We start from the raw sequence: 25,942 nt of genomic DNA on the forward strand, positions 1-25,942 counted from the left end.
TCAGGATGTTGCCGTCTATTTCTCCATGGAGGAGTGGGAGTATTTAGAAGGACACAAAGATCTGTACGAGGACGTCATGATGGAGGTTCCCCAGTCTCTCACATCACCAGGTAATAGACAGGACTAAATACACATGGCCAGTAATTATCTGTATGTAAAGAATGAATTCAGTCCCTGTATGTGTTTCCTCCAGATCTATCCAGTAAGAGGACAACACCAGAGAGATGTCCCCGTCCTCTTCTTCCACAGGACTGTAACTAAGAAGATCCCAATGCTCATCAGGTAGATGGAGAGGTGTCATGAGATCTCCCCTATAATATATTATATTAATATAATATAATTTATGATACACACACACACATCTACAATTGAGTTTTTTAGTTTTACATCTTTGTTCACAAGTCTGTAGACAGATTCTTTTATCTTTTCTGTACTACAATTTGTGTTGCTGGCAATTAGCCAAATACACAAGTCCTTCAGCAGCCTTATCTCATGGGTTAAATTACCATGCAGACCTTATAGTTTTTCAAATGCTTCCTCAGTGTATATAAGGTAGCCTACAGTAGTCAAAAGATCACTCTATTCAGGTTCTTGAAGGAGCAACTTACTGTTTCTTACTATTACTAGAAAATGGCGTCTTTTGGAAAGCCAGGCCCTCTTCTCTGTAAAAGATGTCTGAAGTTTCATAAAAACGTGCACAAGCATCTCAACAATGTATGCATGAAAACCTCTAAGGCACAGATCAACAATGAAGTCAAGAATGCAAAAAGGAACATGCACAGGGTGGCCCAGTCCATGGCTGTTGTGCCTTATGACAGCCTAAACTTCGAAAACAGCCAATTTACAAATGCCCAGGACTTCTTCACAGAATTTTTGGAACGTCGTGGTTGCATTGTGGCAGGAAAACCTTCTGAAAGGTATGTATATGTTTCTTCATAATATTTTAGGGTTTTCTAGCAATTAACTATTGATGACCTATCCTAATTTTACACATGTAATTTAATTTTTAGCTATATAGATATTTTTTATGCAGTATATCTTAGTTGAGTGCCATCAAAATGTCTGACAGGCATGCCAACACGGTGCCAAAAAGTCTACCCCTACCCATCTAAGTAAGCTTCACACGTATACTTTTATTTTTCTGTCAATATAGACATATGAGGGCTTGTTTTTTTTCATGGGACGGGTTGTACTTTTACCACATATTGTACTGTAAAATGGGGAAAAAAATTCTAAGTGCGGTAAAATTGCAAAAAAATGCTATTACACAATTAGTTTTTGTTTTGGTTTATTCACCGTGTTCACTATATGGTAAAACTAATATGCTGACGTGATGCCCCAGGTCGATATGACTTTGTAGGTATCAAAAATGTATACTTTTGCTTTTATGTAAGTGTTGAAAATAATTCTGAAGTTTTTAGAGAAAAAAAAATTGTGCTTTGTAGCTAGGGCTTATGTTTTTAAATATACAAATTTTAGGTAGATGCTGTCTTTTGATCACTCATTATTGCATTTACTGTAACGTTGTGGCCACCAAACACAATGGCATTTATATAGATAACTAGCTGAAGAGCTCGGCGTTGCCCGGCCATAGTAACTAATTGCCGTCCCGTTCTCTCACTCCGCCGTCCCGTTCTCTCACTCAGCCGTCCCGCATTCTCCCTCAGCAGCCCCACTCTCCATCCACCATCCAAGTAGTCTACAAAGTTCTATATGTTCTTAATCTAATTTATAGATGAATTAATGCAGATTTTGGTTTTGTTTTTTAGGCCATCCACTGAAGAAGAGCCTATTAGTCTTCCTCCTGTGGTTGAAGAAGCTAGGTAAGAACTGTGCACCAGGTTTCTAAAAACCCTTGTAACAGCTTTACTGTCTGTAAGGGACTCTTCTGGTGTCAGTAGTATCAATAATCACCCTAATATTTTCTTGTCTCTTCCAGTTCAAGCGCCAATATGCCTCTACGGAAAAAAATTACAGTGGTCGGGTTTCACAATAAGCACGACTTAAAATCCTCCCTTCTACTGAGTTTTAAAAACTATTTGAAGGGAAATTGTTCAGAATCGACCATAAACCCGATGGTAAGTGTGAATTTTTATCAGTTTGCGTGTATTTGATGAATCCTTACAGATGTGAACCCTAATGTATGATCATTTGTTTAATTTTAGATCCAAATCATTTCCCGCTTTCTGTATTTTGTAAACTCGGAAGAGATCACTGTGGACTTTCTAAAGAACTTGAGGGCTACCAAAGAATATTTTATTTCCCTGGAAAGCCTGAAGACAAGTGAAGAAACGGTTAAAAAGCATATTGGTCACCTGCGGAGGTTTATACGTTTCATACTCTCAGAGGAGTACCCCAGTGACCTTGACAAAGAAACCAAAAATGCAGTTGGCCCCTTTAAGGAGACTCTAAAGGCCATAGAAGATAAATTAAACCAGAAGCTTGCTAAAGGCAGGAAGAGGGAGTAAGTAGTTCAAGTTTATACTTCACCTGCAATTTGAATTTCTACTGTCATCGGGATGAAAAATGCCATAAAGGCATAATGGGAAAGGAAAGGTGGATTATCAGAAAGTCTAGATTTAATTAATACTTGTGCTGCCATGCAAGGATGGAACAAAGTAATGTTTAGCTCTTAGAAGCTTAGGCAAATCCCCCATTTCCATGCTATCAAATCAATTCAAAACACCCTAACTTGCTAAAATGAGGTATTAATCACAAATGCGCTAAAGTTCTATATTCTGGCTCCATTATGGAAAAAAAGGTCTGTCGAATGATGGAACCAAAGAATGCTAAATTTATCTCATGGGCTAATATACAAAAAAAAGAGTAACAAGAATGAACCTGTAACATACCTTCTTTTATCACCCACAGATTGGAATCCGCGCCTCCCACCATGGCTGATTGTCGCAAAGTTTTGACAATGGCCAAACGTCATGTGGCCGATATCTTTACACGAGCGCAATGTAGTAAGAAGTTGAGTGATAAGGAGAAGACCCTGGCATGTTACTATCTTCAGGCTGTTCTTATCTACAAGCATCTACGTAACCCATCTGAGGCCAAAAATCTAATGGTAGGCTTAATATAATTAACCAACTTAGCATATTGCTGACAGATGCTGCTTCACCAGATCTTAGGTATTTTCTATGTTCCTCCTCTTATAGGTAAAAGAATGGATTGAGAGGGAGCAATTGGATGTTGATGGACAGATAGTAACAATTGTAAGGACCAAAAAAAATATTTTTATACTGCAGGATGAAGATGAGCAGGTAAATGTTATATGCATAACTCATATAATGCTGTGCTGTATGTTCTTCAAGGTTTTGCCATTGGCAATCGTATCTTTAACACAATGTTTCCCTTTGACAGAATTTCCGTACATATTTCGAAAAGATTAGGCCAACTAATCAGCCCAAGGGTGTAATCATGGCGCGTGAATTCTTTGTGTCCTGCAAAGGACAACGAATCATGAACTCCGGCAAAGACATGGAGCGCTTGCAGAAGAAGTAAGTAATAAATGAGGCCCTCCTTGTCTTCCCTGCCAAGCATTTACCATTACTAACAAATGTTTTATCCACAGGTATCAGCTGCCCATAATATCATGGAAGATGGCAATAAAAGTGTACAAACATTGGGCTGAAGAATTTCTTTCGCAGGTGGAAAGAGACCAGGCCAATGCATATGTACACATTGTGACCAGAACAGACATCGTAGATGCATCTCCATTGGCTGCAGGGATGTTAATAGTGGCTATGCTGAAGGGAGACAATCAGGCAGGAACCTCCGAGTAAGAGACCTAACTTTATCTCCCAAAATCCATTTTTTCATAGCATGAGACTTAAGTAAATATGCCTTATAGTATATCTGATTCCTACCAAATTCTTGGTTAAGTAGTCTAGTAGGTAACAACACCTTTATCAGTTTTTCATAGCTTAACTGTCTTTTTTAACTCAACAGATGTACATCGCCCAAGAGGAGGAGGATCAGTAGAGAAGAAGACCGTGAGGGACAAATCAATGAAGATGAGACAGAAGGCGCCGGGTAGGAGACCTAACAGACACTGTATAATGCCCCCACAATTTATTCCTCCGCAGTACCATCCACACACAGTATGATGAACCAACTGTACCCCCCAACTACCCTGGCAATGAATGGGGAACCCAGCACAGTATAATCCCCAAATGTGACCCCCATACAGCCCTCCATGCAGTATAGTGGCCCCCTACTATCACTGCACATAGTATAATGACCCCCACACAGCCCTCTGCACAGTGTGATGGACCCCACACAAACCTTCACACTGTTTATTTGCTTGCATATAATATTGTGGCCCTCAAATAGGCCTCCATAAAGTATAAAGGCTCCCTCATACCAGCCACATATTTTAATGCCCTCCACAAAACCATTCAAATATTATAATGACCCAACATACCTTATGAAAATGAAAGGCTAATGGGCCCCACATAGTCCTCCATATGGTATAATGCACCCCCCATTGCCTTCTATATAGAATAATTCTTCCCCATAGTCTTCTATATATTATAATGGACCACACATAGTTCTCTGTTGTGGATTCTGTTTTTGGGCTCCCTCTGGTGGTTACAACTGGTACTGGGTGACTTTGGTGGGTTGCGGTCTCTGGTTTCCACCTGTCCATCAGAGGCTGGGTGTTTCCTATTTAACCTGGCTTTCCTGTCATTCCCTTGCCGGCTATCAATGTATCAGTGTGTCTCTGTTACCTTTGCTACCTGCTCCTAAAGCCTTCAAGACAAGCTAAGTCTGGATTTCCCTGTTTCATGTTTGCTTTCATGTTTTTAGTCCAGCTTGCAGATATGTAATTCTCTGCTGCTGGTTGCTCTAGTGGTCTGAAATTACCACTCATGTACCATGAGTTGGCACATGAGTTCAAGTAATTTCAGGATGGTATTTTGAAGGGTTTTTAAGCTGACCGCGCAGTTCACCTTTTGTATCCTCTGCTATCTAGCTTAAGCGGGCCTCATTTTGCTGAATCTGTTTTCATAACTACGTTTGTGCCTTCCTCTCATTTCACCGTCATTATATGTGGGGGGCTGCTATTTCTGTGGGAATATTTCTCTGGAGGCAAGATAGGTCTGTGATTCTTCTGATAGGGGAAGCTAGATCTCCGGCTGGCGCGAGACGTCTAGGGGCCCCCCAGGAACGTTCCCCGGCTACTGTTAGTTGAGTGTTGAGGTTCAGGATCGCGGTCAGCTCAGGTTCCATCACCCTAGAGCTCGTCCTGTTTTTGCCCGTGTTATGTTGACAAATTCCCTGCCATTGGGATCATGACAGTATAGCCGGCCCACAAAGTGTTAATTGTTTGGGCTGAAGCAGGAGAAAAAGAAGTGTTGAAGGGAATTTTTTTTTTTTTTCCCTCAGAGTTTTGCTGCCTAGCCCTTAATTGCTGTCTAGCTGCTTCTTACCTCCTCTTAACCCTTGAATGGCTCTGACCTTAGCTGTTTAACATGGATGTCCAGAGTTTGGCTTCCAGCCTGAATAATCTTGCTGCAAGAGTTCAAAACATACAGGATTTTGTTGTTCACACTCCTATGTCTGAACCTAGAATTCCTATTCCAGAGTTTTTTTCTGGAGATAGATTTACCTTCCTGAATTTCAGGAAGAATTGCAAATTGTTTCTTTCTATGAAATCTCGCTCCTCTGGAGACCCTGCTCAGCAGGTCAAGATTGTAATATCTTTCCTGCGGGGCGACCCTCAGAATTGGGCATTTGCATTGGCACCAGGGGATCCTGCATTGCTCAGTGTGGATGCGTTTTTTCTGGCACTGGGATTGCTCTATGAGGAACCTAACCTGGAGATTCAGGCTGAAAAGGCTTTATTAGCCCTCTCTCAGGGGCATGATGAAGCGGAAGTATATTGTCAAAAATTTCGGAAATGGTCGGTGCTTACTCAGTGGAATGAGTGCGCCCTGGCTGCAAACTTCAGAGATGGTCTTTCTGAGGCCATTAAGGATATTATGGTGGGGTTCCCTGCGCCTACAGGTCTGAATGAGTCTATGACTATGGCCATTCAGATTGATCGGCGTTTACGGGAGCGCAAACCTGTGCACCAGTTGGCGGTGTCTTCTGAACAGGCACCTGAGACTATGCAATGTGATAGAATTCAGTCCAGAAGTGAACGGCAAAATTATAGGCGGAAAAATGGATTGTGTTTTTATTGTGGTGATTCAGCTCATGTTATATCAGCATGCTCTAAACGCACAAAAAAGGTTGATAAATCTTTTGCCATTAGTACTCTGCAGTCTAAGTTCATTTTGTCTGTAACTCTGATTTGTTCACTGTCATCCATTTCCGTTGATGCCTATGTGGATTCGGGCGCTGCCCTGAGTCTTATGGATTGGTCATTTGCCAAACGCTGCGGTTTTAGTCTGGAGCCTCTTGACCGTGTATGGCCAATATGGCTCCCTAACTAACCATTCCAAACCCCCCAACCACCATTGCTAAAAGCAAACCCACATTTTCCAATAAAAACGTAACTCCATTGTCTTTGGATAATTATGGCCACAGCGGCCAGTTTATTAACAAACAAACAAAAACATTTAAATAAACATTAGCATAATTTTTATGCAAATAATTCGAGGGGAGGTTCTTGGAGCCCACCGGGAAAAAATTCTGGCTTCAAATTATTTTGGCAAAAACCAAAAAATGTAAAACACCTCAATTTACCCCCAGCCGTAACACCAGCTCAGGGGCACCATAATTCCCATTTTGGGAACAATTAAACCACCACCAGCTCCCAGGGTAAACACCCCGTCCAGAGCCTGTAACCAAAATGCCAGAACACCAAACCCGTTTAACTGTCCGGAATTTGCATCAAATTCCTTCGCCGCTGAATCCGCATAAACTCCAAGAACCCCACCCCCGCCACTGCCACTGTGACAATATATTAAAATAACATTTAACACCTGCCTAACTAACAACCCTGCTCTAAATCAAAACGCCCCGTCAACCCAACTATAACCAACCACTCCGAACAAGACCAAAATTGGGGAGGGCGGGTGGGACTAAAATCCTGAACTGCCAGCTAAAAGTGTGCCCAGTTTCCCGCACTTTTTACCTATATAGCCCCCACCTTCCTTCCCATAACCCCTCCCACTCTACTATTGTCCAATCAATGCGGCTATTTTTATTTAAAAATTGGAGCCCATGACCAAGCACAGTCATGGGGGGCCTCCATTTACTTCGCCTATTCCTGCCCCCTCCTTGACCGTGTATGGCCAATATGGCTCCCTAACTAACCATTCCAAACCCCCCAACCACCATTGCTAAAAGCAAACCCACATTTTCCAATAAAAACATAACTCCATTGTCTTTGGATAATTATGGCCACAGCGGCCAGTTTATTAACAAACAAACAAAAACATTTAAATAAACATTAGCATAATTTTTATGCAAATAATTCGAGGGGAGGTTCTTGGAGCCCACCGGGAAAAAATTCTGGCTTCAAATTATTTTGGCAAAAACCAAAAAACGTAAAACACCTCAATTTACCCCCAGCCGTAACACCAGCTCAGGGGCACCATAATTCCCATTTTGGGAACAATTAAACCACCACCAGCTCCCAGGGTAAACACCCCGTCCAGAGCCTGTAACCAAAATGCCAGAACACCAAGCCCGTTTAACTGTCCGGAATTTGCATCAAATTCCTTCGCCGCTGAATCCGCATAAACTCCAAGAACCCCACCCCCGCCAAAAACTCGCCGCCCTGACACCTCAGGCCCGCGAGTGCCCCAAAGACACTAACGCTTTTTCAATTCCTTCCTGAATGGACAAGGCCCATAAATCAATCCCCACCTCGTTCAAGTGCATACCGTCGTCCCTCCAATATGCACCAACACCCGACTCCAAATCAAAGTGCCGAACACATATACCGCCATTTCTGGCTACAAACTTGGCAATTGCCCTGTTCAACTTCACCCGCGCCCTGTTGATACCCTTGACTGATCGCGCACCCCTCCAATTTTTCCGAGGAACAATGTCCGACCATATAGTTAGAACACCGGGGAAGGTCGTCCACAACCGGAGAAAATCGGAGCGAATGTCCCGTATCAACACCCTCACTGGTTTGGAAACTAAATCGTTCCCTCCTAAATGAAAAACCACGATATCCGGTGCTCTATCCAGACGGACCGCACGAGAAAAACAAAGAATCGCCCTGCTCCACACCATACCTCGAAAACCCAGCCACCGAACTACCGCATCTTTTCGGCTGAGACCCAATTGCCTACCGTCCGGCCTGGCATCCGCCCGATGCGCCCCCCAATAGACAAAAGAATGTCCAAAAATCCAGACGAGATACGGCTCCCGACCTGCAATATACAATAACAGTAACCGTTAACATAATGCCACTGAACGTAAACAAACCAACCATTTCAATGTCGGATATAGGACTGAAAACGGCTTGAGCTCCAACGCCCAATACGCTTAATAACATCCGACCCCAAACCCAGACTGTCGGCCTCTGACGCTGCCCCTATCCTGAAGGAATGCGAACCGAAATCGGACCGCGAAAACCCCAAAACCCCCAAACTTTTATGCAAAATTGCTACAAATTGAAAACGGGACAAGAAGACCCTGTCCTGATGGCACAACAATGGTCCCGTACGACCCGACCATAAAGACCAATAATCACGTAAACATTGTTCAGGGCACATCAATGACCCCGAAACTTTTCCCAACACAACTCTTTTTCCCACTCCTGTCTGATCCGTCTTTGAACGACGTATCCAAAAAACGATGCCCCCAGACCAGAAATCCACATCTTGCGCCAATAAACCACCCGCTTGAACTCTGCTACGAGACACCAATTCACCTATCCGTAACGCCCCAAAAAATGCAAAGGAAAAAGCCAAACGAAACAAAACCACTTCAAAATGAGAGCAGCATATATCCCCCAGAACACCACCCAAACGTTCAAGCACCTGAAACGAAATAGGCCTGCGCCCATCCACTCGTCTAACATCTCTCCTATAACCCCTCAGTGCCTGCCGCACCAAAAAAAATTTTGTCACATCTACTGAGCCCTCAAGCTTAAAACCAAAAGCTAACCCGGTCACCAACTTGTTTACTTTCGAAAACAACCAACCTGCATCCGCCGCCTTACCCACCAATGACAAAACCGCTAATGACTTGTCTTCGTCGGACACCAATTCCCCCCACTGCGCCAAAGAATTCTGCCAAACATTCCAGGAAGCTTCATAAGACGCTCAGGTGTGACTCGTAACCGAGGCCCGAATCAAACGTCCCGCTCCTCCATAGGTATCTGCCACAAGTGCGAAGGGCATACTGCTCCTGTTGCGTCCGCTTCTGGTGCCAACTCCCGGAAACGCTCCCACTGTAAACGAGATAACGCATCCGCTAACGAATTCTGAACGCCAGGTACATGAACCGCAGAAATCCATGTATTGATCTTCAAACATCTTAAGACAAGTTCTCTCACTAATTTTATTACGGGTGGTGACGACGCTGACAATGAGTTGATCACGGACACGACACTCATGTTGTCACAATGAAATCTGATCCTGCGATTTTCAAACGCGTCCCCCCAAATGAATACCGCTACCACAATGGGAAACAACTCCAACAAGGCCAGATTCTTTGTGAAACCACTCGTGTGCCAGCAGTCCGGCCAGGCTCCAATGCTCCATTGGCCTGCGCAGTAGGCCCCATAACCCACACTTCCAGCTGCGTCCGTGTAGATCTCGCAATCAAAATTACTTACCAACTGCTGCTGCATCAGCGAGCGACCGTTATATTGCTCCAAGAAATTATGCCATACCACCAAGTCGTTTTTGTGCTCCTGACCAAGCCGAATGAAATGATGCGGAGACCTCACCCCCGCCGTCGCCCTGGACAACCTTCGGCAAAATATGCGCCCCATGGGCATAATCCTACATGCAAAATTCAAACGACCGAGCAGAGACTGTACTTCCTTCAATGTCACTTTCTTCAGCTTAGCCACGCGACTCACTTCCTGCTTCAGCGCCAACAATTTATCATCCGGAAGCCTACATTCCATGTTTTCAGAGTCTATCAGAATTCCAAGAAAGCTCAACACCGTACAAGGGCCCTCAGTTTTTTCCCTAGCAAGGGGAACTCTGAAATGATCCGCTACCCACTCCATAGCCGCCAAAATATTCCTGCACACATTCGAGTCAGGAGGACCTATGCACAAAAAGTCATCCAAATAATGAATGACGGATGGCACACCAGCCACGTCTCTAACCACCCATTCCAGAAACGTACTAAAGGATTCAAACAAGGAACACGAAATAGAACAACCCATCGGTAGACATCTGTCTACATAGTAACCATCATTCCAACACATCCCCAACAACGGGATGCTATCCGGATGAATCGGAAGCAAACGAAAAGCCGACTCCACATCCGTTTTTGCCAACAAGGCTCCTGGCCCGTAACAGCGGACCCAGTGCACCGCCATGTCAAACGACGTATAAACAACTGAACTCAACTCCTGCGAAATGCCGTCATTCACAGACAACCCCTTTGGGTACGACAAATGATGAATTAAACGGAATTTATTCGGCTCTTTTTTGGGGACCACCCCCAACGGCGAGATGATCAGCCCCTCTACCGGCAAACAAGTAAACGGACCAGCCATTCTCCCCAACTCAACCTCCTTCCTCAACTTATCATTCACTACACTTGCCTGGGCCACTGCTGACCTCAAATTCTTTTTTGAAAATGGAACGTGTTCTGGAGGAGGGATACGAAAACCCTCCGCAAAACCCCGTGCAATAACACCGGCCTTCTCCCGATCCGGATACCTACTTAGAAAGGGGGCCATCCTTTCCAGCCTCACTGGCGTCTCCCCCTTGACCGGCACCCACTGACGGCTTGCCTCTCGCTTTTTTGAAACATTTGGAAGCCCCATGCGAAACTCCGCTACAATGGGAACACACATGTTTAAATCTGCAGGTGTTCCCAAACTTACACTGGCCCTCATTGAATTGCCAGCACGTTCCTGATTTTTCTTTAGATCCCTGTCCCCCCTGACCGCTACCGCTATGTCCCGCCTGTTGTCCGGAGCCACTTCCGCCCCCATGAAAGGACTGCCCGTATCTGCAAGGAGCCATCACTTTTAACCAGAGCCCGATGTCCTTTTGATCCCAGCATATATCAGGCCTTACCGCTTTCCTCTGCCGGAACTGTTCATCATAGCGTAACCAAGCCTGTCCGCCATAAGTACGATGCGCTTCGCCTATCGCATCAAGATAAACAAATAAACCGGAACAATTCTCCGGGGCCTTTTCACCTATTACGCTGGCTAGTATAGCGAATGCTTGCAACCAATTAATGAACGTCTGCGGTATAAGTCGCCACCTCCTCTTCTCTTCTTCCTCTTTCTTACTATCGTCCTTTTTTCCCTTATCAAGATTAAACTTTTCTAGTGGCAGCAAAGAAAAAATCTCCACGTAATCATCGCGCCAAATCTTTTCTTTTACCTCCTTTTTCAAATGAGCCCCCAACGGCCCCTCAAAACACACATATACCTCGCCCTTTGCTCTATCATCCAACTTTACCGAGTCCCCTTTATTCTTCTCCGTTTGCACGGATACCGACACTCCAGACACTGATGGCGACTGTTCGCCCACTAACAGATTCCCCGAATCCATTGTAGATGAACCCGAGGCCCCGGCCCCAGGCAGCCAAGCCCTGGCCGGTGATACCCCCGTTTCCCTCAGTGCCCCACTCTGTAAACTACTCAGCAATTGCGACACGCTCATCAATACATCCCGCAGCGCAGGCTCTGACACCCCGCTGCTCCCCCCAATGTCCGGCGCCCGCCCACCCGGCGCCTGATCACCTCTAACCCCCTCACCATTAGCCCCCCTGGGCGACATGTCAGAAATAGCACAGTACTCACCAAGCTGCGCAGGTGCTGTGTCCCTGCCAGCCGTGCATCCCGCATCCCGCCGATCATCCCCAGCATCAGGTTCTCCGTCCGACCACGATTCTTCGGCACCGACGTGCTGCTCCCGGCCCGCGCCCCTGGCCTCCACATCACCAGGGGGGACCTGAGCGTCAGCTGCTCCACGTTCGACCGACCTCCTCCCGGACCTGGACCGTACTTGCTCCGCTGACCTCTGTTCCCTCTCAGGTTCCCGACCACTCCGCCTGCCAGACAGTGGGGTCCCACTGCCCGCCGCTCCTCCAGACCTGTGCTCGTCTCCCGCCGTCCTCAGCTCAGATGCCGCCTGCACCGCAGCAACCGCCGTCATCCGACCTCCTACACGCCCTCTGCCCGGCCTTTCTCCTGCCGTCCATCTTCCGCCACTCGCCGCACCTTCATTCGTACCGCCGGTACCCGCCGCCCCGGACGTCCTGCGGCTGCGCTCCTGACTTGCCGCCGCCGCACTCCTGGTCATCGGAGCTGTGGGCCGCGCTGCTGCCGTCCTCACTCCCGGCGTCGCTCCTCCACGCTGCGCGCCTCTTCTGCTCCCCACACCAACCGGCCGGCAAGGAGGATTCCTGCCGGAGGGGGCACAGCGGGGGGACGCCGCACCGCTGCACCCGGCCTCCGCAGGGTCCCGGGAGGGGCTCCTAGGCCTGCGCCGGCCGCGCGTGCTCACCTCGGGTGAGAGTCGCTGCGGAGGCCTCGTGCACCGGCCTCTTCTGCTGCTGGGCTCCGGTGCTCCCGCTGTTCCCAGCAGCGCCGCCAGCTGCTCTTCCAGCCATCCTCCTCTTCTGGACCTGGCTGCCTCTCTCAAGCGCCCCACCAAAGTATCCACCGACTCCATGGCTGATCGCTCACAAGGCCTTTTCAGGTAAGGAGAAAGGCTGTGCGGATGACTAAAATCCTGAACTGCCAGCTAAAAGTGTGCCCAGTTTCCCGCACTTTTTACCTATATAGCCCCCACCTTCCTTCCCATAACCCCTCCCACTCTACTATTGTCCAATCAATGCGGCTATTTTTATTTAAAAATTGGAGCCCATGACCAAGCACAGTCATGGGGGGCCTCCATTTACTTCGCCTATTCCTGCCCCCTCCTGGAAGTTCCTATTCCTTTGAAGGGAATTGACTCTACACCATTGGCTATGAATAAACCGCAGTACTGGACACAAGTGACCATGCGCATGACTCCCGTTCATCAGGAGGTGATTCGCTTCCTTGTACTGTATAATTTACATGATGTACTAGTGCTTGGTCTGCCATGGTTACAAACTCATAATCCAGTCCTGGATTGGAAAACAATGTCTGTGTTAAGCTGGGGATGTCAGGGGGTTCATGATGATGCACCTCTGATTTCAATCGCTTCATCTACTCCTTCTGAGGTCCCTGCGTTTTTGTCTGACTATCGGGATGTTTTTGAGGAGCCTAAGCTCAATTCGCTCCCTCCTCATAGGGATTGTGACTGTGCTATAGAATTAATTCCTGGCAGTAAATTCCCTAAAGGTCGTTTATTTAATCTGTCAGTGCCAGAGCATACTGCTATGCGGAATTATATTAAGGAGTCCTTGGAAAAGGGACATATTCGTCCATCTTCGTCCCCTCTGGGAGCAGGTTTTTTTTTCGTGGCTAAAAAAGATGGTTCCCTGAGGCCTTGTATAGATTATCGCCTTCTGAATAAGATTACAGTCAAATATCAGTATCCATTGCCATTATTGACTGATTTGTTTGCTCGCATTAGGGGGCTAGGTGGTTCACTAAGATAGATCTTCGCGGTGCGTATAATCTTGTGCGGATAAAGCAGGGTGATGAGTGGAAAACCGCATTTAATACGCCTGAGGGCCATTTTGAGTATTTGGTAATGCCTTTTGGACTTTCTAATGCTCCTTCAGTCTTTCAGTCCTTTATGCACAATATTTTCCGTGAATATCTGGATAAGTTTATGATTGTGTATTTGGATGATATTTTGGTGTTTTCTGATGACTGGGAGTCTCATGTTCTACAGGTCAGGAAGGTGTTTCAAGTCCTGCGGGCCAATTCTCTGTTTGTGAAGGGCTCAAAATGTCTCTTCGGAGTCCAGAAGATTTCTTTTTTGGGGTACATTTTTTCTCCTTCTACTATTGAGATGGATCCCGTCAAGGTTCAGGCGATTTGTGACTGGACACAACCTACATCTGTTAAGAGTCTTCAGAAGTTCTTGGGTTTTGCTAATTTTTATCGTCGGTTCATTACTAATTTTTCCAGTGTTGTTAAACCTTTGACTGATTTGACTAAAAAGGGTGCTGATGTTGCTGATTGGTCTCCTGCGGCTGTGGAGGCCTTTCAGGAACTTAAGCGCCGGTTTTCTTCTGCTCCTGTGTTATGTCAACCAGATGTTTCACTTCCTTTTCAGGTTGAGGTTGATGCTTCCGAGATTGGAGCGGGGGCGGTTCGGTTTTGTCACAGAGAAGTTCCGATGGCTCGGTGATGAAGCCATGTGCGTTCTTTTCTAGAAAATTCTCGCCCGCCGAGCGCAATTATGATGTGGGTAATCGGGAGCTTTTGGCCATGAAGTGGGCATTTGAGGAGTGGCGTCATTGGCTTGAGGGTGCTAGACATCGTGTGGTGGTCTTGACTGATCACAAAAATCTGATTTACCTTGAGTCTGCCAGGCGTCTGAATCCTAGACAGGCCCGTTGGTCGTTGTTTTTTTCTCGTTTCAATTTTGTGGTTTCATACCTGCCAGGTTCAAAGAATGTGAAGGCAGATGCTCTTTCCAGGAGTTTTGTGCCTGACTCTCCTGGAGATTCTGGGCCTACTGGTATCCTTAGGGATGGGGTAATATTGTCCGCCGTCTCCCCAGACTTGCGACGTGCATTGCAGGAGTTTCAGGCGGATAAACCTGATCGTTGTCCACCAGAAAGACTGTTTGTTCCGGATGATTGGACCAGTAGAGTCATCTCCGAGGTCCATTCTTCTGTGTTGGCTGATCATCCTGGAATATTTGGTACTAGAGACTTGGTGGCCAGGTCTTTTTGGTGGCCTTCCTTGTCAAGGGATGTGCGCACCTTTGTGCAGTCTTGAGAAGTGTGTGCTCGGGCTAAGCCTTGCTGTTCTCGGGCCAGTGGGTCCTTGCCTATCCCGAAGAGGCCTTGGACGCACATTTCCATGGATTTTATTTCAGATCTCCCTGTCTCACAGAAAATGTCCGTTATCTGGGTTGTGTGTGACCGCTTTTCTAAGATGGTTCATTTGGTACCCTTGCCTAAGTTGCCTTCCTCCTCTGAGTTGGTCCCTTTGTTTTTTCAGAACGTGGTTCGTTTGCATGGGATTCCGGAGAATATCGTTTCTGACAGGGGATCCCAGTTTGTGTCTAGATTTTGGCGGACGTTTTGTGCTAAGATGGGCATTAATTTGTCTTTCTCGTCTGCATTCCATCCTCAGACGAATGGCCAGACGGAGCGAACTAATCAGACCTTGGAAACTTATTTAAGGTGTTTTGTTTCTGCTGATCAAGATGACTGGGTTGCCTTTTTGCCACTGGCCGAATTTGCCCTTAATAATCGGGCTAGTTCTGCTACTTTGGTTTCTCCTTTCTTTTGTAATTCGGGGTTTCATCCTCGTTTTTCCTCTGGTCAGGTGGAGCCTTCGGATTGTCCTGGAGTGGACGTGGTGGTGGACAGGCTACATCAGATTTGGAATCAGGTGGTGGACAATTTGAAGTTGTCTCAGGAGAAGGCTCAGCAGTTTGCTAATCGCCGTCGCCGCGTGGGTCCCCGACTTCGTGTTGGGGACTTGGTGTGGTTGTCTTCTCGTTTTGTCCCTATGAAGGTCTCTTCTCCCAAGTTCAAGCCTCGGTTCATCGGTCCTTATAAGATCTTGGAGATTCTTAACCCTGTATCTTTTCGTTTGGATCTCTGTTGTGAATTTGGATTCTGGGCTCCCCCGGTGGCTACTGGTGGAATTGAACTGGTGTCTTCATCTTCTCTGTTCACCTGTTCCCATCAAGATGTGGGAGTCGCTATATAACCTTGCTGCTCTGTTAGTTGCTTGCCGGTCAACAATGTTATCAGAAGCCTCTCTGTGCTTGTTCCTGCTCCTAGACAACTACTAGATAAGTTGGACTCTTGTCCATGTTTGTTTTTGCATTTTTGTTCCAGTTCACAGCTGTAGTTTCGTTACTGTGTCTGGAAAGCTCTTGTGAACAGGAATTGCCACTCTGGTGTTATGAGTTAATGCCAGAGTTTTAAAGTAATTTCTGGATGGTGTTTTGATAGGGTTTTTAGCTGACCATGAAAGTGTCCTTTCTGTGTTCTGCTATGTAGTAAGTGGACCTCAAATTTGCTAAACCTATTTTCATACTACGTTTGTTATTTCATCTTGATTCACCGCCAATACATGTGGGGGGCCTCTGTCTCCTTTCGGGGTATTTCTCTAGAGGTGAGCTAGGACTAATATTTTCCTCTGCTAGCTTTATTTAGTCCTCCGGCTGGTGCTGGGCATCTAGAATCAACGTAGGCATGCTACCCGGCCACTGCTAGTTGTGCGTTAGGTTTAGTTCATGGTCAGCTCAGTTTCCATCTTCCAAGAGCTAGTTCCTATATATGCTGATGCTATGATCTCTTGCCATTGAGATCATGACAGTTTGACCGGCCCACTAAAGGGTTAAAATCCTTGGCTGAGAAAGGAGAGAAATAAGTAGTCTGCTGAAATTTTTTTTTTTTTTTTCTCTCCTTTGAATGGCTCTGTGTTCACCTGTTTGCAATGGATCTTCAGAGTGTAACTGCAGGTTTGAATAATCTCGCCACGAAGGTACAAAATTTGCAAGATTTTGTTTGTCATGCACCTGTATCTGAGCCGAGAATTCCTTTGCCGGAATTTTTCTCGGGGAATAGATCTGGGTTTCAGAATTTTCGAAATAATTGCAAATTATTTTTGTCCCTGAAATCTCGCTCTGCCGGAGATCCTGCACAGCAGGTCAGGATTGTGATTTCCTTGCTCCGGGGCGACCCTCAAGACTGGGCTTTTTCATTGACACCAGGGGATCCTGCGTTGCTCAATGTGGATGCGTTTTTTCTGGCCTTGGGGTTGCTTTATGACGAACCTCATTTGGAGCTTCAGGCAGAAAAAACTTTGATGTCCCTATCTCAGGGGCAAGATGAAGCGGAAATTTACTGCCAAAGATTCCGTAAATGGTCTGTGCTTACTCAGTGGAATGAGTGCGCCCTGGCGGCGACTTTCAGAGAGGGTCTCTCTGATGCCATTAAGGATGTTATGGTGGGGTTCCCTGTGCCTGCGGGTCTGAATGAGTCCATGACAATGGCTATTCAGATCGATAGGCGTTTGCGGGAGCGCAAACCAGTGCACCATCTGGCGGTGTCCACTGAGAAATCGCCAGAGAGTATGCAGTGTGATAGAATTCTGTCCCGAAGCGAGCGGCAGAATTTTAGACGGAAAAATGGGTTGTGTTTCTATTGTGGTGATTCTACTCATGTTATATCAGCATGCTCTAAGCGTACTAAAAAGCTTGGTAAATCTGTTTCCATTTGCACCTTACCGTCTAAGTTTATTCTATCTGTGACCCTGATTTGCTCTTTGTCATCTATTACCACGGACGCCTATGTCGACTCTGGCGCCGCTTTGAGTCTTATGGATTGGTCCTTTGCCAAACGCTGTGGGTATGATTTAGAGCCTTTGGAGACTCCTATTCCTCTGAAGGGGATTGACTCCACCCCATTGGCTAATAATAAACCACAATACTGGACACAAGTAACTATGCGTATTAATCCGGATCACCAGGAGATTATTCGCTTTCTGGTGCTGTATAATCTACATGATGATTTGGTGCTAGGATTGCCTTGGCTGCAATCTCACAACCCAGTCCTCGACTGGAAAGCTATGTCTGTGTTGAGCTGGGGATGTAAGGGGGCTCATGGGGATGTACCTGTGGTTTCCATTTCATCATCTATTCCCTCTGAAATTCCTGAGTTCCTGTCTGACTATCGTGACGTCTTTGAAGAATCCAAGCTTGATTCGTTACCTCCGCACCGAGAGTGCGATTGTGCCATAGATTTAATCCCGGGTAGTAAATACCCAAAGGGTCGTTTATTTAATCTGTCTGTGCCTGAACATGCTGCTATGCGTGAATATATAAAGGAGTCCTTGGAAAAGGGACATATTCGTCCATCGTCATCTCCCTTAGGAGCCGGTTTTTTCTTCGTGTCAAAAAAGACGGCTCTTTGAGACCATGTATTGATTATCGGCTTTTGAATAAAATCACTGTTAAATATCAATACCCATTGCCGTTGCTGACTGATTTGTTTGCTCGCATAAAGGGGGCCAAGTGGTTCTCTAAGATTGACCTTCGTGGGGCGTATAATTTGGTGCGAATCAGGCAGGGGGATGAGTGGAAAACCGCATTTAATACGCCCGAGGGCCACTTTGAGTATTTAGTGATGCCTTTTGGTCTTTCAAATGCTCCGTCAGTTTTCCAGTCCTTTATGCATGATATTTTTCGCGATTATTTGGATAAATTTATGATTGTGTATCTGGATGATATTCTGATTTTTTCGGATGACTGGGACTCTCATGTCCAGCAAGTCAGGAGGGTTTTTCAGGTTTTGCGGTCTAATTCTTTGTGTGTGAAGGGTTCTAAGTGTGTTTTTGGGGTACAGAGGATTTCCTTTTTGGGATATATTTTTTCCCCCTCTTCCATTGAAATGGATCCTGTCAAGGTTCAAGCTATTTGTGATTGGACGCAGCCCTCTTCTCTTAAGAGTCTTCAGAAATTTTTGGGCTTTGCTAACTTTTATCGTCGATTTATTGCTGGTTTTTCGGATACTGCTAAGCCATTGACCGATTTGACTAAGAAGGGTGCTGATGTTGCTGATTGGTCCCCTGATGCTGTGGAGGCCTTTCGGGAGCTTAAGCGCCGTTTTTCCTCTGCCCCTGTGTTGCGTCAGCCTGATGTTGCTCTACCTTTTCAGGTTGAGGTCGACGCTTCTGAGATCGGAGCTGGGGCAGTGTTGTCGCAGAAAAGTTCTGACTGCTCCGTGATGAGGCCTTGTGCCTTCTTTTCCCGTAAATTTTCGCCCGCTGAGCGGAATTATGATGTTGGGAATCGGGAGCTTTTGGCCATGAAGTGGGCTTTTGAGGAGTGGCGCCATTGGCTTGAGGGGGCCAGACATCAGGTGGTGGTATTGACTGACCACAAAAATTTGGTTTATCTTGAGACTGCCAGGCGCCTGAATCCTAGACAGGCGCGCTGGTCATTATTTTTCTCTCGGTTTAATTTTGTGGTGTCATACCTACCGGGTTCTAAGAATGTTAAGGCGGATGCCCTTTCTAGGAGTTTTGAGCCTGACTCGCCTGGTAACTCTGAGCCCACAGGTATCCTTAAGGATGGAGTGGTATTGTCTGCCGTTTCTCCAGACCTGCGGCGGGCCTTGCAGGAGTTTCAGGCGGATAGACCTGATCGTTGCCCACCTGATAAACTGTTTGTTCCTGATGATTGGACCAGTAGAGTCATCTCTGAGGTTCATTCTTCTGCGTTGGCAGGTCATCCTGGCATTTTTGGTACCAGGGATTTGGTGGCAAGGTCCTTCTGGTGGCCTTCCCTGTCACGAGATGTGCGAGGCTTTGTGCAGTCTTGTGACGTTTGTGCTCGGGCCAAGCCTTGTTGTTCTCGGGCTAGTGGATTGTTGTTGCCCTTGCCTATTCCTAAGAGGCCTTGGACGCACATTTCGATGGATTTTATTTCAGATCTGCCTGTTTCTCAGAAGATGTCTGTCATCTGGGTGGTGTGTGACCGTTTCTCTAAGATGGTCCATTTGGTTCCTCTGCCCAAGTTGCCTTCTTCTTCCGAGTTGGTTCCTCTGTTTTTTCAAAATGTTGTTCGTTTGCATGGTATTCCTGAGAATATCGTTTCTGACAGAGGGACCCAATTCGTGTCTAGATTTTGGCGGGCATTCTGTGCTAGGATGGGCATAGATTTATCTTTTTCGTCCGCTTTCCATCCTCAGACGAATGGCCAGACTGAGCGGATTAATCAGACCCTGGAGACATATCTGAGGTGTTTTGTGTCTGCTGACCAGGATGATTGGGTTGCTTTTTTGCCATTGGCGGAGTTCGCTCTCAATAATCGGGCCAGCTCTGCCACTTTGGTGTCCCCGTTTTTCTGTAATTCGGGGTTTCATCCTCGATTTTCCTCTGGTCATGTGGAATCTTCGGATTGTCCTGGAGTGGATGCTGTGGTGGAGAGATTGCATCAGATCTGGGGGCAGGTGGTGGACAATTTGAGGTTGTCCCAGGAGAAGACTCAGCTTTTTGCTAACCGCCGTCGTCGTGTTGGTCCTCGTCTTCATGTTGGGGACTTGGTGTGGTTGTCTTCTCGTTTTGTCCCTATGAGGGTCTCTTCTCCTAAGTTTAAGCCTCGGTTCATCGGCCCGTATAAGATATTGGAGATTCTTAACCCTGTTTCCTTCCGTTTGGACCTCCCTGCATCCTTTTCTATTCATAACGTTTTTCATCGGTCATTATTGCGCAGGTATGAGGTACCGGTTGTGCCTTCCGTTGAGCCTCCTGCTCCGGTGTTGGTTGAGGGTGAGTTGGAGTACGTTGTGGAGAAAATCTTAGACTCTCGTGTTTCCAGACGGAGACTCCAGTATCTGGTCAAGTGGAAGGGATACGGCCAGGAGGATAATTCTTGGGTGAATGCATCTGATGTTCATGCCTCTGATCTGGTTCGTGCCTTTCATAGGGCCCATCCTGATCGCCCTGGTGGTTCGGGTGAGGGTTCGGTGCCCCCTCCTTGAGGGGGGGGTACTGTTGTGAATTTGGATTCTGGGCTCCCCCGGTGGCTACTGGTGGAATTGAACTGGTGTCTTCATCTTCTCTGTTCACCTGTTCCCATCAAGATGTGGGAGTCGCTATATAACCTTGCTGCTCTGTTAGTTGCTTGCCGGTCAACAATGTTATCAGAAGCCTCTCTGTGCTTGTTCCTGCTCCTAGACAACTACTAGATAAGTTGGACTCTTGTCCATGTTTGTTTTTGCATTTTTGTTCCAGTTCACAGCTGTAGTTTCGTTACTGTGTCTGGAAAGCTCTTGTGAACAGGAATTGCCACTCTGGTGTTATGAGTTAATGCCAGAGTTTTAAAGTAATTTCTGGATGGTGTTTTGATAGGGTTTTTAGCTGACCATGAAAGTGTCCTTTCTGTCTTCTGCTATGTAGTAAGTGGACCTCAAATTTGCTAAACCTATTTTCATACTACGTTTGTTATTTCATCTTGATTCACCGCCAATACATGTGGGGGGCCTCTGTCTCCTTTCGGGGTATTTCTCTAGAGGTGAGCTAGGACTAATATTTTCCTCTGCTAGCTTTATTTAGTCCTCCGGCTGGTGCTGGGCATCTAGAATCAACGTAGGCATGCTACCCGGCCACTGCTAGTTGTGCGTTAGGTTTAGTTCATGGTCAGCTCAGTTTCCATCTTCCAAGAGCTAGTTCCTATATATGCTGATGCTATGATCTCTTGCCATTGAGATCATGACAGATCTCCCAGCATCGTTTGCTATTCATAATGTGTTCCATCGGTCGTTATTGCGGAGGTATGAGGTGCCCGTTGTTCCTTCGGTTGAGCCTCCTGCTCCGGTGCTGGTGGAGGGAGAATTGGAGTATGTTGTTGAGAAGATCTTGGATTCTCGTGTTTCCAGACGTAAACTCCAGTATTTGGTTAAGTGGAAGGGTTATGGTCAGGAGGATAATTCCTGGGTGGTCGCCTCTGATGTTCATGCGACTGATTTGGTCCGCGCCTTCCATAGAGCTCATCCTGATCGCCCTGGGGGTTCTCGTGAGGGTTCGGTGACCCCTCCTCAAGGGGGGGTACTGTTGTGGATTCTGTTTTTGGGCTCCCTCTGGTGGTTACAACTGGTACTGGGTGACTTTGGTGGGTTGCGGTCTCTGGTTTCCACCTGTCCATCAGAGGCTGGGTGTTTCCTATTTAACCTGGCTTTCCTGTCATTCCCTTGCCGGCTATCAATGTATCAGTGTGTCTCTGTTACCTTTGCTACCTGCTCCTAAAGCCTTCAAGACAAGCTAAGTCTGGATTTCCCTGTTTCATGTTTGCTTTCATGTTTTTAGTCCAGCTTGCAGATATGTAATTCTCTGCTGCTGGTTGCTCTAGTGGTCTGAAATTACCACTCATGTACCATGAGTTGGCACATGAGTTCAAGTAATTTCAGGATGGTATTTTGAAGGGTTTTTAAGCTGACCGCGCAGTTCACCTTTTGTATCCTCTGCTATCTAGCTTAAGCGGGCCTCATTTTGCTGAATCTGTTTTCATAACTACGTTTGTGCCTTCCTCTCATTTCACCGTCATTATATGTGGGGGGCTGCTATTTCTGTGGGAATATTTCTCTGGAGGCAAGATAGGTCTGTGATTCTTCTGATAGGGGAAGCTAGATCTCCGGCTGGCGCGAGACGTCTAGGGGCCCCCCAGGAACGTTCCCCGGCTACTGTTAGTTGAGTGTTGAGGTTCAGGATCGCGGTCAGCTCAGGTTCCATCACCCTAGAGCTCGTCCTGTTTTTGCCCGTGTTATGTTGACAAATTCCCTGCCATTGGGATCATGACAGTTCTCCATATATTATAATACAGCCTCCATATAATATTATGTAATCTTCATAGTATTCAATATAGAGCAGCCTCTATAGTTCCTCATATAGTATAATGTAGCCTTTATAATCCGCCATATAATATAGCCTCTGTAATCCTCCATATAGTATAATGTAGCTTCTATAATCCTCCATATAGTAGAATGTAGCCTCTATAATTATCCATATTACATAATGTAGCCTCTATAATCCTCTGTATAGGAAACAGGCTCTATAATCCTCCCTATAGCATAATGTAGCCTTTATAATCCTCCATATAGTATAATGTAGTCTCCGTAATCATCCATATTGTATAATGTAGCCTTTTATAATCCTCTGTATAGGATACAGCCGCTATAATCCTCCATATAGTATAATGTAGCCTCTAAAATCCTCCATATAGTATAATGTAGCCTCTATAATTATCCATATTGCATAATGTAGCCTCTATAATCCTCTGTATAGGAAACAGGCTCTATAATCCTCCATATAGCATAATGTAGCCTTTATAATCCTCCATATAGTATAATGTCGTCTCCGTAATCATCCATATTGTATAATGTAGCCTTTTATAATCCTCTGTATAGGATACAGCCGCTATAATCCTCCATATAGTATAATGTAGCCTCTAAAATCCTCCATATAGTATAATGTAGCCTCTGTAATCGTCCATATAGTATAATGTAGCCTCTGTAATCCTCCATATAGTATTATGTAGCCTTTTTAATTATCCATATTGCATAATGTGGTCCTATAGTCCTGTCATCAATAGCATAATGTGGCCCTACAGTCCTGTCCTCCATAACATAATAGGGCCCTATAGTAAATAATAGTTAATATATTTAATTTTGTATTAAACAAAAATTGATTATATAATCAATAGTTTTTAATACAAATAAAGAAATTGTGGCACCTTCCCTTTAAGTAATTATGCCTTTTAGCATATGATTAATTCCACATTCTTGGTTAAATAGTCCAGTGAGGAACAACACCATTTTCAGTATATTATAACTTACGATCTTTCTTTTTAACTTTACAGAAGTTCCTTTGGAATCACAGGAGAAGAAGAAAGCAATCGGGGACATTCTGATGCAGAGCAAATAGACGAGGAAGAGACAGTTCAACGGACGGACTATGCTCCAAAAGAGTTCTATTTCAGCAGGCTAATTAAAAAGTCCCCTGTACGAGTAGACCATCGACCACCATCCCTGTCCACCTGCAGTCGGTACACAGAGCGTTTTGCAAAATACTGTCAGGATAAATGGAGGCGGGAGCAGTACAATTTGAGGGTGTCAAATGCTGTCGGTAAGTTTTTTTTCAATGTATTTTCTTCTTGTTTTAATTTGAAATCTGTCTAGTTGTTGTTGTTTTATTCTTTGGGATGTGCTGCCTGAATATTTTATGTTTGCTGAATATTTTACAGTATTGTATTTTCTTGTAGATTTTTTCAGGCATTTCCTAAAAGAAGAAGACCTAAAGGGCTATCTGAAAAAACAGCACTGGACGTCCAATCTACCTGGCCTAGAAGATGTCCAACGTGGATGGAAACCCAAACCAAAAAGAGGGGATCTAGAGCACTTTGTCAAACTTCGAGATTTGGTGAAATCGCAAAACTGGAAAGGCCTAATAATTACAAATGGTCAAAGTAAAGGTGAAAGACTGCACACAACTCGTGCTTTTACAAAGGGAGACATAATTTGCGACTACCATGGAGTGCTTGTAGAAGGAGACGAGGCTGAAAAATTACAGGCAGCTGTGTATGAGCGCAACGGACATATGTTTTTTTTTAATATTGGTGAAAAGGTGTGGTGTTTTGATGCCAGGGAGGCTCCATGCAGTTGTCACCCGGACATGCCTTCAACATTTGGGCGAAAGATTAATCATTCACAGAAAAATTACAACGTGAAACCTGTCCTTAAATACATAATTGATGAGAACACCCCATCAATGCTTTTTGTGGCTAATTGCAGTATCAAACCAGGGGCAGAACTGTTGATCGATGATTCCATTTCACTCCATAAATTTGGAGAAGCTTCGAGTGTCTCACGGCTGACCACCTGACTTCATGACATTTAGAAGAGCATTTTAGTTTGTATGCTCTCCTCGTGTTTGCGTCTGTTTCCTCCGGGTTCTCTGGTTTCCGCTCACGCTCCAAAGACATACTGATAGGGAATCTGGATTGTGGGACCCAATGTGGACAGTGTTTGGATTTATGGAAAGTGCCATGGAGTTAAAAGCTTTATATAAGTCAATAAATATTATTTTTATTATTCTTATTGTCATAACTAATATAAATAAACATTTTCCTTTTACCATTTCCTCAGTGGTGTTATGTGTAAAGTAGTTAGGACCTATGATATGTTGCTATTTTGAAGTTATCATCTTGTCATCATGTACGTTATCTTTTCTTAACTCCTTCACGACCTTGGCCGCCTCCCTCCCTTTTAGATGAGCTCATGCTCTGAGCTCGCATCAACCCCCACACGTCAGCTAATCTGGTCTTCTGACATGTGGAGCTAACAGCATCAAGCAGATCACTGTTAACCCTTTAGATTTTGTGTTTAATTAAAGATGACAGCCAGCAGACGGTAATCTGAAATGTCCAATTGTCCAGCTCAATGTAACCAAAGATTTTATTACTATGACATCATAGTGGGGTATTACATCACAATAGGGTATTATGGCATCACAATGGGGTATTATGATTTCACAGTGAGGTATTATGACATCACAATGGGGTATTATGATTTCACAGTGAGGTATTATGACATCACAACGGGGTATTATGAAATTACAATGGGGTATTATGACATTATATTGAGGTAATAATATAGCAAACTGGGATGTTATCACATCATAGTGGGGTATAAACCCCAGATGAGAGCCTGCCGACCGTCTATAGAAATGGCTTGTTGCCCAGAGGGAACACAAGATGAATCTGCTCACAGGACTGAAATATGTCCAATTGTCCTTCTCGGTGTTGCCAAAGATTTTCACTTGTCCCTTCCATGACCTCTGACAAGTTGTTACTATAGTTGTAAGACTGTGGTGGTGGGCGATGGTGTAGTTTTACTGTATGTATTTTCACATCATATTCGTGTGGGGAAAAGCACATCATTTTGGCTGCAAAACGCTCAGATGTGCAAATCTGTATGTGCATTTGCATGGTCAAAAAAGCATGTTTTATCACAGAGGTTTTAATTCAATTTGCACATTTTTTTTTCGGTTAAAACGCTAAGACTTGCGCAAAATCGTGATGGCAAAAAACGCAAGTCTTTTTGGGCAGTCAAAAAATGAAAAACCAGCACCAGGTGATTTCCATAAAAATTCAAGTTTTGTCTTTTATTTAATCCAAGGGGATTAAGGGGCAAA

At 45.3% G+C, this 25,942-nt stretch overlaps 2 protein-coding genes across 3 annotated transcripts in view; both read left to right on the top strand.

The window, feature by feature from the left end:
- On the top strand, positions 1–24,787 carry LOC143766382 (uncharacterized). The gene is made up of 13 exons (XM_077254032.1): positions 1–110; positions 194–282; positions 628–917; positions 1,770–1,823; positions 1,940–2,078; positions 2,166–2,464; positions 2,872–3,070; positions 3,162–3,266; positions 3,367–3,503; positions 3,578–3,784; positions 3,955–4,038; positions 23,610–23,875; positions 24,012–24,787. The coding sequence occupies exons 3-13, from the start codon at positions 631–633 to the stop codon at positions 24,629–24,631; spliced, it is 2,397 nt and encodes a 798-aa protein (XP_077110147.1). The 5' UTR covers positions 1–110; positions 194–282; positions 628–630; the 3' UTR covers positions 24,632–24,787.
- LOC143766381 (uncharacterized) overlaps positions 1–25,942 on the top strand; it is a 162,273-nt gene that overhangs the window by 69,925 nt on the left and 66,406 nt on the right. The gene's annotated exons all lie outside the window — the stretch shown is intronic.

The sequence above is a fragment of the Ranitomeya variabilis genome, chromosome 4 (assembly GCF_051348905.1).
Source record: "Ranitomeya variabilis isolate aRanVar5 chromosome 4, aRanVar5.hap1, whole genome shotgun sequence".
NCBI classification, from domain to species: Eukaryota; Metazoa; Chordata; class Amphibia; order Anura; family Dendrobatidae; genus Ranitomeya; species Ranitomeya variabilis.

What these genes read in the sequence shown, in the direction of transcription:
- LOC143766382 (XM_077254032.1), top strand. Translation starts at nt 631, where the DNA reads ATGGCGTCTTTTGGAAAGCCAGGCCCTCTTCTCTGTAAAAGATGTCTG. An exon ending in CCTGTGGTTGAAGAAGCTAG is followed by an intron (nt 1,824 to 1,939) that starts GTAAGAACTGTG and finishes TGTCTCTTCCAG; the next exon opens with TTCAAGCGCCAATATGCCTC. An exon ending in AATCAGGCAGGAACCTCCGA is followed by an intron (nt 3,785 to 3,954) that starts GTAAGAGACCTA and finishes TTAACTCAACAG; the next exon opens with ATGTACATCGCCCAAGAGGA.